This window comes from Castor canadensis, chromosome 5, assembly GCF_047511655.1.
Source record: "Castor canadensis chromosome 5, mCasCan1.hap1v2, whole genome shotgun sequence".
Classification (NCBI taxonomy): Eukaryota; Metazoa; Chordata; class Mammalia; order Rodentia; family Castoridae; genus Castor; species Castor canadensis.
In genome coordinates this window covers 159,594,698-159,611,050 of record NC_133390.1, presented here as the reverse complement: position 1 = coordinate 159,611,050, position 16,353 = coordinate 159,594,698, and the positions used below count along the sequence as shown (strand labels likewise).

At 39.3% G+C, this 16,353-nt stretch overlaps 1 protein-coding gene across 8 annotated transcripts in view; it reads right to left on the bottom strand.

The window, feature by feature from the left end:
* Nucleotides 1-16,353, bottom strand: part of Phf20 (PHD finger protein 20) — a 123,724-nt gene that overhangs the window by 48,591 nt on the left and 58,780 nt on the right. For 6 of the 8 annotated variants that reach the window (XM_074074656.1, XM_074074659.1, XM_074074658.1 and 3 more), the window contains 5 exons: nucleotides 13,825-13,904; nucleotides 10,506-10,893; nucleotides 5,572-5,685; nucleotides 4,493-4,672; nucleotides 3,671-3,847 (listed from right to left, as the gene is read on the bottom strand). In XM_074074656.1, coding sequence (XP_073930757.1) covers nucleotides 3,671-3,847; nucleotides 4,493-4,672; nucleotides 5,572-5,685; nucleotides 10,506-10,893; nucleotides 13,825-13,904 — 939 coding nt within the window. The remainder of the gene's footprint in view (nucleotides 1-3,670; nucleotides 3,848-4,492; nucleotides 4,673-5,571; nucleotides 5,686-10,505; nucleotides 10,894-13,824; nucleotides 13,905-16,353) is intronic. The other 2 variants (XM_074074663.1, XM_074074662.1) reach the window with 2 other exon arrangements.

The following is a 16,353-nucleotide window of genomic DNA, read 5'->3' as shown; positions in this document are numbered from 1 at the left end:
CCCATTACTGCAAATAAATTTAAAAAAGAAAAAAATCTCACTATTAGAGTATGTGATTAGCAAGAGCAAAGCCCTGGATTCAAGCCTTAGCACCAGAAAGAAAAGATACATATATAACATATACACATACATATATACATACACACACACACATCTATCTACCTATCTCTATGTATATATTTGCAGAAGAAACATATATATTCAAGAAAAATGCTTTGCAGCCACAGAATAGCCAAATGGAAGGAAAGCAATCCCGCAACCCACAGTCCTTGTGAGCACTTCAGGGCTCTCCCCCAGAATGCAGATCTCTGCACTTGGGCCCCACCAAAAAAAATTAATAATAATAAAATAAAGCATTAAGCATTTATCCACAAGATGGCAGCACTATGCCAAATGCCAGAGCTGGGTTGGAAGGGCCAGATGCCTCTCTTCAGCCCTGAATGACAAGTGTTGCCTTTGTCAGCTCCTCCTGCTGCCCAGGAGTTTCTCTCCTACTGTGACTCTATCTCAATTTACAAATGCCTCAGCTAGGGCAGCAGCTTGGGGCAGCCATCACTAAACAGTGACTAAGGCAGCCTCCAGAACCTCCCAAGGCCTTGCTGGATGTTCTACTGATGAAACACCACATTTCCTGCTCACTTACATAACACATTCCTGGGAAATGAGTCCTCAACACCCTCCCCAGCAATCTTTCTGGACTGTCCCTTATTTCCAAAAGAAACTCCAGGAGCACCATTCCACTGCCAGACCAACACAATTTCCCCCTCAAACTAAAGAATGCTGTGTTCAAACCCCAGTACCATCAAAAATAAATAAATAAAATTTAAAAACTATTTGGATGCTATTAAACTTTTGAAACTAATTTTTTTTAGGGATTGAACACCGGGTCTTGCAAGTATTAGGCAAGCACTCTACACTGTGCTGTATCCCCAACCCAACAATGTAAAATTTTCAGTTTATAAATTAAATCACTTTTAATATTTGAAGGTTTTTGACTTTGCAAAGAATTTCAACTCATTTTTTTTATTATTATTCATATGTGCATACAACGCTTGGATCATTTCTCCCCCCTGCCCTTACCCCCTCCCTTACCACCTACTCCGCCCCCTTCCTCTCCCCTCCACCCCCTTGATACCCGGCAGAAACTATTTTGCCCTTATCTCTAATTTTGTTGTAGAGAGAGTATAAGCAATAATAGGAAGGAACAAGAGTTTTTACTAGTTGAGATAAGGACAGCTATACAGGGAGTTGACTCACATTAATTTCCTGTGCATGTGTGTTACCTTCTAGGTTAATTCTTTTTGATCTAACCTTTTCTCTAGTTCCTGGTCCCCTTCTCCTATTGGCCTCAGTTGCTTTTAAGGTATTCAACTCTTATATTTTTAAGTATATAAAACTAAATTCTCAATGTAGGACTAGGGGAGTGGCTAAAGAGGCAGAGCACCTGCCTAGCAAGTGCAAGGACCTGAGTTCAATCCCCAGTACCAGCAGAAGAAAAAAAAAAATGAAAGAAAAAGTAGATAAAAAGATTTCAATGTAGTATAAAACAAATAGTGTATAAAAGTACATATTTCATGACAGCTAATACTAAATAAATTCATAAGAAGTTTAGTATCAAAATATAGAATTACTGAATATTTCCATCTGAAATAGCCTCATAGGAAATGTGCTGTGCTTTTTTTTGCTCATTGTGTTTCTTCTGTTGGAGTAACAGGTCACATCTGTTACTCATGGGACAGTGCTACTGATCCACTAAGGCACAGCTTGAAGTGGGCATTGGTGGCTCATACCTGTAATCTTAGCTACTTAGGAGGCTGAGATGGGAGGATCAGGTTTGAGGCCATCCTGGACAAATAGTTTGCAAGATCCCAACTCCAAAATAACCATAGCAAAATAAACTGGAGATGTGGCTCATGTGGTAGAGCACCTGCTTTGCAAGCATGAGGCCCTGAGTTTAAACCCCAGACCCACCAAAAATCAAAAAGACATGACTTCAATGCCATGCCGTCTCAACAAGATGGTCTGCAATCAGGCACTGATTCTTACTGACCACTGTATCAATGATGCTTAGCACACTGCCTAACACTCAGGAGGTTCACACAACACTCTAATTACAGGCATGAACCACCAGCATTCAGCTCACATGACACTCTTAATTAAATTTAGCAAAGTAAGATGTGCAACCAGAGCTTCTACGTCCATGTCTGCAGCATTCTTCCTACTTTCCCCTAACTGCAGGAAGACAATTTCTCATTTCACCTTGATTTTGTTTTTGTTTTGTTACTGTTGTTTTTTGGACAGTGCCTCACTATGTAGCCTAGGCTGAACTCAAACTCAAGATCTTCCTGCTTCAGCCTATCTAGTGTTGGGATTACATGTAAGCCACCACGCCTTGCTTAGCTCTACTATTTTCTTGAGTCTATATCCAGAAGAATTTGTTGGGGCATTTATTTCCCCAGGGAATAATGAGCAACCCACAAAAATCTGGGTACACCTCATTCTTGCACTGGGCTCATTAGCATCCAAGATACGATCTTTTCAAGTGCAAATGGAAGACTCACAAGAGAATTCATATACTCAGACATAAAATAAATCTCAACAATGAAAAAAGACTCAATTCCAACTGGGTGTAATGGGGCATGTCTATAATCCCAGTACTCTAGATGCAGAGACAGGAGAATTTGAGTTAGAAGCCAGTCCAGGATACATAGTCTCAAAAACAAAAGAAGTCTGAAGAAGCCCTATAGAGTATATTCTCTGAATTATATTAGAAATCAGAAATCAGTAACAATAATGTAGCTATAAGCATCCCAAATACTTACAAAGGAAACTAAGTATATCTAAGTAACCCATAATCGACAACAAAAATCACAAGCTACTTTGAATTGAATAAGATACAACACTTCGCTGTGGGTACAGAGCTGTAGAATGTACACTCATTGGCATGTGCAAGGCCCTAGGTTTGATCTCCAGCAGAAAGAAAGAAGAGAGAGGGAAGAAAAGAAAATGCAACATAGCAAAATCTGTAGAACGCAGCTAAAGTATTGTTTCATGGGAAATATGTAAGTTTAAATGCTTATATAAAAAGAATGAAAGACAGGGCCAGGTATGATGATACATGCCTGTAATTCCAGCTATGGGACAGGCATAGTTAGGAGGATCTTGATACAAGGCCTACCCTAGGCAAAAACCTGAGACCTTATCTGAAAAATAACTAAAGCAAAAAAGGTTTGGGGCATGACTCAAGTGGTACAGCTTCTGCCTAGCAAGTGTGAGACCCTGAATTTAAAACCCCAGTACCATTGTATATATGTGGGGGGGAGAGGGGAGGAGAACGAGGATGAAATATCTAAAATTATTGAGCTAAAGTTGTAGAAAAAGTTGAAGAAAAAAAAAATCAAAACAGAAATTAGCATTTTAAAGAAACACAATAGAGAAAATTTAAATGAAAGTTATTTCTTTGAAACTACAAACAAAATTGATAAATCCTTAGCCAAACTTATCAGAGGGAACACAAATCAGAAATGAAAAGGGTATAGCATTAAAATTAAGGAATTATTAATAAAAGGTGAAAAGCATCGTTGAAAAGTCTCTCTTGTTTCTTAGTTCATAATCAAAGCAAAGCACAAGGATACATACATAGAAGATTGAATTAAGTGTTAATACGCACCTTCCACAGTAGAAACCTCTTGTAGGTCAGCAAGGGGAGATTCTGGTTCTGTTTTCATAGTGTTTTCTCCCATGGACTTGCAGTTCAACTCCAAGCCTGCAGCCCCCAATCCATCCCCAAAGGAGGGGCAAGTTAGCGTAGATGAGACCTGGCCAGCTTCCAAAGATTTCAACTGACCTAGTTGGAAAAAAAGAAAGCTTGGGGAACACAGATGTGTATATAATCTGGAAACCAAGAGTCCCACAACAGCCCAAAGAACTGTTAGAAGCTGTTCATCTCACATACAAGAATACATTCACAGTCCCAACACATACAGTCAGGGCTGTGAGCATCTCAAAGGACAGGGCTAAAGTGGAAGGACAGTAAAAAAGCAGAGCCGTGGAGTAAGATAGCACCGGAAAGACAGAGAGATGAGGCTCTTCAAACAGTGTATCCCTGCCCCAACAGACAATGGTATGCAAACAAAAGCAACTACAAATGCATCCAGAAAGTCTGTCTATTGAAGGAATCATCAATGAAGAACAACATGTTGTAAGAACACTGCACCTGTTCAGACATTTGATTTTTTTTTTCCCTTGGTGGTACTAGGGTTTGAACTCAGGACTTCACACTTGCAAGCAGGTATTCTATCACTGGAGCAATGCCTCCAGTTCAGCCATTTGATATTAAGACAATGTAACACTTAGGGAACCCAGTTTATGATGATTTAGACTGTTCACACCCCAGTACCATACAAAAATAAATAAATAAAATGATGTAGATGGGTTCTCACTAGACAGGCACCAGGCTGGCAAAACAACTTCAAAATATACTCTGACTTACCTTCTTTGGATTCCTTGGTACTAGATGATGTGTCTTGCAAAGGATCTGTATCAACCAAATCTGGTACAACCAAGTCAGGATCTAGAATCTCGTGGGTCCCATTAGTGGACAGCCTGGAGGACCGTCTCCTGGATAAGTCTTTGTCAGTGTTTTCAGAGCAGGTTTTTGACTTTTCCTGAGCTATAAACCATTAAGAGAGTTGTAGTCCAGAGACCAACAGGGAGAAGTAACTCTGCTACTACAAATTTCTGGGCTGGCTGGCTCTATAAGAACTTTATAGAGAGATTTCTGGAATGTTTGGTTAATATCCCTTCCTAGTTTACAGTTTTAAGTAAAAGTAAAGTCTCTTTGTGAAGATAGAATTTTATGTCATTTAAAGATTCATAGTCTGAAAATATGTGATGGGTCATGTCTCAATCTTTACAACTAAGCTCTATTCTGGAGCTTCTCAACGTGAATGTTTCTATGTTAACTTCCAAAGTCAATTACTGCTTTTTTTTTTTTTTTTTTTTTTAAAGTATGACTGGGGTTTGAATTCAGGGCTTCATGCTTGCAAAGCAGGCAGTCACACTTGAGCCACACTTCCAGTCTATTTTGCCCTGATCATTTTGGAGATGGTGTCTTGTAAACTATTTGCCTGGGCTGGCTTCAAATCTCAATCCTCCTAGTCTCAGCCTCCTAAATAGCTAGGATTGCAGACATGAGTCACCAGCACCCAGCTGTCAATTAAGAATTTTAGTGCCATCACAAAATTATTTTTGAAGCCAACAGGGCATATGTCTGATCAATAAGTAGCTATTTTTAAAATTTCATTAAGCATATGTAACCCATTCCTTCCTAAGCCATTAAATTTCCAGAAGAATCCAAATCAAAAGTAGTTTATGGAGTAGATATGATACCACTGTACCCAACACTAATACAGTGTGTCCTGCTTCTAGCATCATGTCCTACTCATATTAGTTCATATAATCAAGTATAATCATTAGAACTTACAAGTAATAGGGGACAAGATGGACACAGAGTAGGCAGACTCAAACAATATCAATTTGTAGCCACACATACACAAACTGGAGACTCACATGAATTTTTGTCAAGCCTAGGACGTTTTAATGGGATGTCACTTCCTTTTGATATTTTTCGTCTTCTCAATTCCAATGTTATTGGTTGCAAAGTTTGAGAGTTTGAATCCACAGCTATAATGTATACAAAAGCACACAAAAGATATGCAATTTGTTAGTGCCTAATCTTACATTTTATATATATTAAATATATATATATACACATATATATATATACATATATGCAGACATCCTTATATTGAAGATAGATCCTCAGCCATAATGAGACCCTATCTTAAAAACCAAATAAACCAAAACAAACCAAAAGGGCTTCTCACAGGGTATTCTTACTTAAGTTTAAAAAAAAAAAAATGAAGTGAGTGAGAAACCACTTCCTTTCAGGGATATGCTAACACCTTGCAAATCAACCTCCTAAATCTCTGTGTGAGCTTACCTATGATTCAGCTTCCCGAAAACCCTCTCTTTAAAACACTACAACCTGTCAGGCACAGTGTCTCACACCTATAATCCTAGCTACTCTGGAGGTAGACAGCAGGAAGATCACAGATGGAAGCTAGCCTGGGCAAAAGGTTCGAGAGACTCTAATCTCAATCAATAAAAAGGAGGACATGGAGGTGCACGACTGTTGTCCCAGCTATAGGAAGCATAAATAGGAGGATGATCCAGGCCAGCCGGGGAAATAAAAGCAAGATTCTATTTGAAAAATACTTAGAAAGGGCTGGGGATGTGGTTCAAGTAACAGAGCACCTGCCTAACAAGTGCAAGGCCATGAGTTCAAAATCCCAACACTGCCAAAACAAAACAAAACAAAACAAAAAACACCACACTCCAATATGACTACTTAAAAGATGAGGCTGCATGGGCAATAGTAGTAGTCTTTTTATCTGGATACAGGTCTTGCTACATTGCCCATGCTGGTCTTGAACTCACGATCCTCCTGCCTCAACCTCCAGAGTAGCTAGGATAACAGGCATTTGCCACCACGCATGGCTTGGCAGTCATTTCTATCACCATCTTTTCATTAAAACCTGGCCTGGCCTGGGCTGGACATAGTAACTCACACTTATAATCTCAGCATTTGGGAGGCTGAGGCAGAAGTATTGAGTCTGAGGCCAGCCAGGGCTATAGTGAGACCCTATCTCAAAAAAAAAAAAACAAAAAAAAAACACATGACCTGTCTAAGGCTTGATTACTGTTTTCAGTCTCTATTTCTTAAATTAATTATTACTAATTCTTTAAGGGTCCAAAAAAGAAATATTAATATTTATATTTTCTTTAAAAAAAAAATCCCAGTAAAATCTCAGGAGACTGTGCTATTGCCAATCAGTGCTCCAGGCAGAGCTGCTGATCCCCAGCAAATCCAGCTCTCACATAATTTAGCAGTGCAGACACTAAGCCCTTGAAGAGTGCTTACACTCTATTTTTAGGCCTAAAACTTAAGAAATGCTCCTTCAATCTGGAAAGATGAGAATCCATAAGGGAGGCAGGAAAAAGAAAATAGGTAAAGAAATTGAGGAGCTGGCAGAAAGATAGTGCTGAGGAGTCTGAGGAAGGAGACAAAGAGGAAAGGGAAAAAAGGAAAGGAAGAGGGACGAAGGGAAGTAAATAGGTGGAGAGGGAAGGGGCAGAGAAAAGACTCATCTAAGATCAGTAACTCCTGGTCCGCCATGTCAAGAGACAGAGCTGAGCTCTAAGAAGGCAACCCTCATTCTTGACTCCTACAGTGCCCAGTCTTCCCAATACACCAATATTATCCTGTTCCAAGTGGTAGGAACTTGGATCACACACATGTCAAGTTAAACCCAAATACAAACCACCCTCTCTTAATAGCTCGAATTGTATTCCAATCAGATCTGTGCAATGTAGGGAGTTTAAGGCTACCAAGTCAATGAACTTATGCCAAGTACCTTTTTCTTTTTTATAATTTGTGTTTTTGGGGATCAAACCCAGAGCCACATACATGCCAAGCACTGTACCACTGAGCTATATTCTCACCCAATTTTTTAAGGGACCTTAAAGTGAGATACTTGGCAAGGACTGACTATACAACACTTGAATGATCCCCAAACTCTTCTTACAATAACAATGACCTGGGAAGCTTGTTACCAATTTGCTCTCCCAGGTCTCTAATGCACAGATTCTATTTAGGGAGGACTGAGGCATAGCTGGAATCTTTACATAAATGCTTCAGGCAACAGTTAACAGTAAACTTGTAAACCCTCTTTCTTAAATCTATTCTATGTGATATGAAATCTTACACTTATAAAGTTAAAGCAATAAACTGAAAGAGGTCGGAGTGACATCATGTGCACATGAGCACAACCACCCACTACACATTTTCCAGAGGGTGCAAGCCAAAGTACCACTAGCTAGAGGGGAATCACTTTCAAAACACTCAGCTCTCACAAATACTGCCAGAAACTGAGCTGAAGACATCAGATTCCCACCAGTTCACATTTTCCAACTCTCCTTGCATAACTGCCCTTCTCCTTACCTTGTATAAAGAGTGTCTTTGGAGGGAGGCATGGCCCAAGTGGTACAGCACTTGCCTAGCAAGGCCCCCAGGTCAAATCTCAGTACTGCTGAAAAAGCCTGTCTCTCACTCAACTCCCATCTCAACATGGTGTACTGCCTAGAGGTTTAAAATGTCCAGACTGTCTCAACTGGAGCTCTTCATCTGAACACAGAACACAGAGGTTATTTTCTCAATTTCCCTATGAGTACATAGTACCAGTCCCAATACACAGAGGTCAGTCCTTCACAGATTATGGATGCCTTGGGCATTAAGGCTTAATTCTCTCCCAAAACCTGTCAAGAAAGTCAACTAAATTGAAGGACAGTGCAGTCCAACAGAAATGCAATGACAGCCACAAATGCAAGCCACACATAATTTTTAAATTTTTAGTAGCTATCTTAAAAAGTTAAAAAATGAATTACATAAATACACTTGACTTAAACCAATACACCTAAACACATTTCAATGAGTAGTTAACATAAAAATTACTAGGAGACCTGGGGGTGAAGCACAGTGGTAGAGCACTTGCCTAGCATGTACAAGGCCCTGGGTTCGATCCCCTGCACTGAAAAAAAAAAAAAAATTAATGAGCTATTTTACATTCCTTTTTGCTCTCCTATGTATTTGACGTCCAAATGCTTATTTTACACTTGCAACACATTTTTATTGAGACTAGCCAATTTCAAGTACTCGATAGAAACATGTGGCTAGTGGCTACCATGCTAGATAGCATGGATCTAAGCCCTACTTAGGCCAAGGGACAAGTCAAGCATGCTCTGCTCTGGAAAGCAAAATCCCTTTAGAACCACTGAAAGAAGAGGGTTGCAAATCAATCTATTATCTAATTTCCTATAAAACTAGAACTCAGATGTTGGAAGGTTGTCTATGGGAGTACTGAATAGATTTATTTCAAGTAAATTAAGATACTTTTCCCCATAGAAATCAAGTCTGATACAGCAGTCTGGTACGATAGGGAGGACTAACTTTTTTGTAGTCTACATCATTAGGGAATAATGAATGAGCTAACTCTGTTGTTCTACAATTTTGATGAAAATATATTGTCAAATTTTAAGCTTTATGTTCTGTTTTGTTTTGTTTTGGTGGTGCTGGGGTTTGAACTCAGGGCTTCAAACTCTTCCACTTGAGCCACACTTTCAGCCAAATTTTATATTTTCAATCTATCCATTGAAGTTATTTAAACTTAAGCGACAAATAAATAATGCTTGAAAATGTAATAGGGAGTTCAGTTTTCAAAATTCACATAATGAATATGTAAGCAAGAATGAGTGAAGAACAACGAATGGCACATATTTAATCATCAGCAAACTTAGTCTTGGGGGCTGGGGGGGGGGTGTCCCTTCATGCTAATGATCAATCTTGTGAATGAGTATTAGGAAGAAATCAGGGTTTATTTCAGCCTTGTTATTTCAGAAGATTTCTACACTTATACTTTCTTTTTTTTTTTTTAAATAACTGGTATTTTCCCAAAATCTATATCATAACCTTGACTCTTACTAGTTAGCCACCATGTCTTTTTCATTTAGATTGCAAAATTCCCAACCAATAATCACTCTCTAGAGAGCTAAATTTCAGAATGCACCCATGTCTTCCTAGCTCCTGCATTGTTTTGGATCCACCTCCTTCAGGTGCCTACGATTTTGTTTCTTTTTTATATTTGGGTTTTTTGTTTGTTTGTTTGTTTTGGTGTTAGGGATTGAACCCACAGCCTTGCACATGCTCTACAACTGAGCTATATCCCCAACCCCTAACTTCACCTGTTTTTCAACCATTTCCTTCTCTTCCTTTCTCTTTGTTTTTTTTTTGTTGTTGTTTTTTTGGGAGGGGAGGCTGTACTGGGAATTCAACTCAGGGCCTCATGCATGGTAGACAAGCCATCCTCCAGTTCTTTTATTTGTATTTTGTTTTTTGATTTTTGAGATAGGGTCTCACTAACTTTGCCTGGGCTGGCCTCGAACTCTCGATCCTCCTGCCTCCGCCTCCTGAGTAGCTAGGATTACAAGTCTTATGAGTTGTTTGCCTCCATGCCTGGCTTCCTCCTTTCCTCTTTCATATGTGTCTCATTGAAATGTTATTTCCTGATCCCAGGTTCTGTCAGACTTCCTTAAAATGAGATCATCTGAACAGGCACACCCTGCCTCAGTGCCCTCGGCTTTGTCTTGTAAGCTGAAGTATCTGGGGACCTTTAACCACGACCCCAGAGCTTGACCATGGCCACAACCCCCAACATGTCCATCTGGATACATGCCTCACTGAACTTCAGCTCCACGGGCACAATTTGTTTTCAGATCACAAGACAGTCACAAACACGAAGGACTGAAGTACAGAAGGTACAGAACTGCAAGAACCACAGAAGAACACTCTGGCATCGCCCATTGCAGAGCCCACTTGGGAAACTCACCAGCAGGAGCTATGGAAGGGGGTCTGCCTCGTTTTCTTTTTGGCTCCCTCAAGTTCTCTTGTGGACTCTTCACAATGTCATTTTCAGGCTTCTTATCCACTTGGGCATCTCCAGAGTACTCCCTGTCGTTTTCTGAAATGTTCTCCTTATCTTCCTTCTCGTTCTTGGGAAGACTTTTCTCTGACACTTTCCCTTTTTCAGAACAGATTAACTTTCCTTCTTTGTCAGGCTGCTTGGGCCGCTTTTCTGTCTTTAAGGCTTTGTCCTCTTTGTCTTTCTTCACATTGACTGTAGCTTTTCTCTGCTCTTTAAACTTCTCTCGTTTATCAGGAGATGATGGAAGACTTTTGGGATCTGTTTCCTTAGGCCTAGCATTACCCACAATATTCTAAAATGAGCAAAATAGCGATGAAACACTTTGTGATTACTTGCAAATATAAAATTAGGAGCTTGCTTGCAAACTTATGAAGACAAACAAAGACACTAAAGAGAACATATGCCAGCTCACACAATACAAACCACTACTGAAAATATCCACCTAGATACTCTGAGGTCTGAAAACCAATACTAAACTCAAAACAACTGCCAAGCTCAATTCCTTGTGAGACTAAATAACCTCTCTCATTATGATGACTAAATCACTAGAGACTAGTTAAAGGGACAGACAACTACTCAGGATCCTTTCCTGAAAGCAATCTTTCTAACAGAGTTATCCTAAGAAAATGCCTTCATGTGCCATCCTTGTGATCCTTAGCAAGACTACTGACTCGGGGCTCAGATTGCTATTGTATGCTGATGCCATTTTTGTGTATAGAAAAACAGGGAAACTGTTAAGGATACCTACCCCAAAACCACTGTCTCAGCTTCCAGTTTTAGGTAAAGGCAGTACTCAAACCAACAAGCCAAAGCTGTTTTCCTTTGGAAGCAAGTATCATTTCTTGGTTTCTTTGTTTCTAAATTATTTTAAATTTCATCCTAAAAATCTTGTGTTCCAGTGCGACTGTGACTGTCTCATAATAAAGTCAGCTCCGAAAGCTCTGGAATTTTTTAAACTATAATTAAGTTTATTTGTGTATGTATCTCTCTTCCAAGACCTCAAGAGAAGAGCAGGGACCCACCATCTCAGGTTCCCATGAAATCCCCAGCACTTAGCACACACTAGGCACGTAGACTTTTGCCACAAGCAAAAAGAGAGTAAATTTGTCCCACAGGGAAAAATAATAAACAAGTGAACTTTTTTTTAACTCCCAAAAAATTATTCCAAAAGAATAAAAACAAAAACCAGGCACTCTTACTAACTGGTAGGCAGAAATATAAACTGCAATCATACTTCTGGAAGGAGGTATGGGAAGTTTGAGTCAAAAGACTTAAAAGTTTATACTTCTGAACTAAAATGAATTCCTAGAAATGGAATTTGCTAACAGAATAATCAGACTTGGCACCCAGATTTACAAATATCCGTAATGTGCACTTAGGAATTAGTTACAGAAAGGATGATTACATATATATTATAGAGTACTGCACAGCTATTAATAGTCATATTCTCAGATTTTTTCTGAGAAAAATATTTCCCAAGTTATGGAACTTGGGAAAATGTTATTTTGTTCTGAGAAAAGAGCACATGACTCCAATTTTGGAAACATATCCATACACACATGTGTTTATAACAAACATTCAGAAGAATATATACCAAAATGCAATTATATAGCCTTTAGTTTCTTTGTATTTTTGAGTACTTTTCAGATTTTCTACAACAAACATACTAGTTTTGTGATTTCAAAAAAAAATTAATGTTACTAAAGTATAAAATATCAAATCATCTATGATTCCACAGGGGAAAAATTCAATCTATTCTAATACTATATAAAAAAAAAACTTTAAAACTCTTCATCAGAGCTATCTGTAAAGAAACCATGGGCTTGGGGAGGTAGTTCAGTGGTTAAGTGTTTGCCTAAGCATACATGAGGCCCTGGGTTCAATTCCCAGTATTGCGAGAGGAAAAAAAAAAAGTAAGAGAAACTACTACACCCAGTAGCCAGGAGCTACTGGCCTATACTTGGTGGACTTCCAGAACTGGGGCAAGGTGAGACATTCGGAGCCACTGAGAATTGACAAGTGAAACACCCACGGATCCTCAGTCAATAAGGCCACCTCCAGGCCAATGTGCTCTGAGTGCTACTATCAATGTATTGAGTAAACAGCTGAACTTTGTTATCTGGAGCCCGAATTTGCATTGGAGAAGTTTCGGGATATAATCTGCCAATTCTGGATAAGTTCATAATTCAGTCCTCTATATTAGCCCAGTCCACAAACTAACACAAAAAAAATGCCAAATTTAAGGCCAAAATAACATTGTAGAGTACAGTGTGGCTCCTTAGATGCCTAAGAGGCAAATAATCAAAGGGAAAGCATCATTTGGGCCAAAGTTTTACAATTTTGACAATTTTTGTAGAGGAAAACAGAAAATGACAAAAACATTCCCAAGGCTACTTTTAAAAAGGTATCATGTCTCAAGCTTCAATATATAAACAGAAGAATTTGTAGAAATATATGATAGAAGTATTTGGTCATCACAGAAAAAGACTCAACAGGTCACAAAATCACCAAATACTGTCTCATCAACCACCATCCAAAGGTGAGGACCAGTTATAATGTCTCAATTTTGATCTTTACTTTCCCCTCAACTATTTCATTAAGACATAAATATGAAAGAGACTAAAGGGGGAAAAAAATCATGAAAAAAAAGTAGGCCACAGTTCTAGAGGGCTCATAGCTGTGTGGACCATATTTCCAATATTAGAACTCAGGCCTGTGCTCAGGCAAATACCTGCAAGGTGAATGGGACACCACAACACGAGATTCTCAAACCAGGCACACCTAGCTAAAGTGGTTGTCAAATTCACAGCAAAGGGTAGCTCTGTAAACCACCAAGTCATGGTCCTAAGTCATGGCTAACAGAAAAGCTACATTGAGGAGAAAATGTGCTCTAAGTCTCCTAGTGTTTCAATGAGTTCCCTAGCACAGGAGAAATGGAAAAAGAGTAGTAACCAGAAACTTTCGAGAAAAGATGAGGAAACATAACAGGCAATGAGATCCAAGTGTTCAGCATTTTTTAAAAAGAGAATTGGTGCTAAAAGGAAATGGCAAAGAGACACAAATATTTACAACTTCCAAAAACCTGTGTATTACTTTTTGGTAAAACTGTGTCAGATGGAGGAAATAAAGACTTGTCATAAAAAAATGTAATGTCTTTATTGAAGAAACAAAAGTACAACGTAAGCACTGTTCATCACACAAAGCACAAAACCACATTTCTCACCTGATCTTTGGAAAAAGCTTTGACATGAATATGTTTGACAGTCTGAACTACTCCATCATAAAATTTCACAGTGTAAGTACCTAAAATTCAAGAAGATATCATGATTTTAACTCATAGTTTCATGAAAGCAACAACTTTCAAAGTATAAACACAAGGGAACTCCAACCACATAACAAATTTATGTGAATTAAAAACCTGTTTAAGAAGTACACTCAGAGGGCTGGAGGTGTAGTTCAAGTGGTAGACCACTTGCTTAGCAAGCACAAGATCATGAGTTCAAACCCCAGTACCTACAAAATAAATACTACTACTAATAAAATAAATTTAAGTGTGAGTAAGAATCAAACTTGGGCTGGAGGAATGGCTCAAGTAGTAGAGTGCCTGCCTAGCAAGAGACAGTGTTCAAACCCCAGTCCCACCAAAAAAAAAAAACAGCAAACTTATTCATCCCTCGGGGTCCTTACTAACTTTTATAATTAACCTTTATTTTCTAGGCTTGGAGGCCTAAAAATGGCCCAGATATTAATGTATCTCTTAAACTTTAAAAGTTCTGCTAAAGGTATCGTGTTTTTTAGAAGTTGCATTAATATCAAAATCCTGAGCTATTTAAGTTCATGCTATAATACTTTAAAATAAAAATAAAATAGAGTTGGCCAAAACACTGGATGCTGCATGCTATTTGTTCAATGATTATTCCTGCTAAAACTCATAAGACCCTGACTCAAAAACAAAAACAAACTAAAGCTGGGAACCCAAATAATCAGGATTTTTGTTTTGTTTTGTTTTTTGTTTTAGAGGGTTTTGTTTAGTTGGGGCCGTGTTTTGTGTGTGTGTGTGTGTGTGTGGGGTGATGCTGGGGATTGGACCCAGGGCCTTGCACAGGCTAAATCCGTGCTCTGTCACTGAGCTACACCTCCAATCCCTCAAATAATGTTATCTTCCCAAATAGCACATCCAACTACAAAAGTTCTCATTAGCTGCACCCAAGCCAAAGTTTTCAAACCTCATCTTAGAACTAATCTATGTCCCACCACCTCCCTTTTTTATTCCAGGGATTCGGGGCGGGGGAAATCACAGTTCATCTTGTCAAAAACACCAGTGAGCCATGGCAACATAATGGTTTATCACTGGTAAACACACCTGTTTTCAAGACCAATTTCCCAACTAAAAAGAAAAAAACACCAATGAGGTTGAGCAGAAGTATGTAACAGGAGGTTAAGATCCCCAAGTTGCCTCCTTCTCAGAAATGGGGCTCTACTCTGTTGCCCAGGCTGGCCCCAAACTCCTGTGCACAAGCCATTTCCTGCCTAAGCTTCCCAAGTTCCTGAGACTACAGGCATGCACCAATGCATCCCACTTTTACCTCCTTGTTGTATGTTGTCTCCTCACGCCATCTCTTCCTCCCTGGTCCTTTATCAGGGTCTTGTAAATGGCTACCAACCTCTATTAAGTAAAATCCAAACACCTGCCTCTTTAGTACTCAAAGTCCAAGGCAATCTGAGTGCAATTATTTTCCAAGCCTATTTTTCTTCAGCAGCATAAGGGGCTGGGAATGTAGCTCAGTGATAGAGTGCTTGTCTAGCTTGTGCAGGGCCCTAGGTTTGATCCCCCAGTAAGCGGGGGCAGGGGAACAGCATCAAATAACCCACCAATTCAAAGTGACTTGCTACTTGCTACCCAAGTCATTTTAAAACTGCCTGCAACATTTCCATCTCCACATCTCTATCAAAGTGGTTTCCTGCCTGGAATGTGTCACTCATTAATACTTAGGTGGCCAGCTCACAATAATTCTGAAAAAGCTTCCTGGCTTCCCAGCTACTGTGAATTCCATCTGCTCTGAACTTCTCAGACTCATTTGGCATCTGGCCTGCAAAGAGATTCACACTTAAGTCTATTTCTTTATAAATACAACCCAAAATTCAAAATGAGGGTCTTCAAGGTCAGAGACCATGTATGTATCACATCAGATTCTTCCTCACAGTGTACCTGGCCCACAATGCATCAGTGCTTCTCTAAGTGTGATACCAGGGCCAATAGCATCAGAAACTCCTAGAGGGCTGGCAGGAAAGTGGTAGAATGCTTGCCTAGCAAATATGAAGTCCTGAGGTCAAATCCCAGTGCCACAAAAAAAAAAAAAAAAAAAAAAAATCCTGGAAATCTTCAGAAATGCAATTTACCAGCCCCACTTTGAAAACTGAAGCAGAAACTATGGGAGTGGGGCAGAAAAATGCATTTTAACAAGTCTTCCGGGTGATTCTGATGTATCCCAAAGTTGAGAACCACTGCTACAGACTATTAGCAATTACAGGCTGACCTTTACTCTGGGTTATTAAAAAGAAAGGTGATTATCACAGGTGTCACAAATACAGAAGGAAAGTGGCTAGTAAACAAGATGGCAGTTAGGCTCGGTTGAAGTAAAGCACCAACAATTACATGGTAGGCTAGGATAAGAAAGCCTAAGGAAGAAAGGCTAAACAATTCTCTACATGAGGCAGCACAAAGAGGGTCTCACTATGCAGCTCAGGCTGG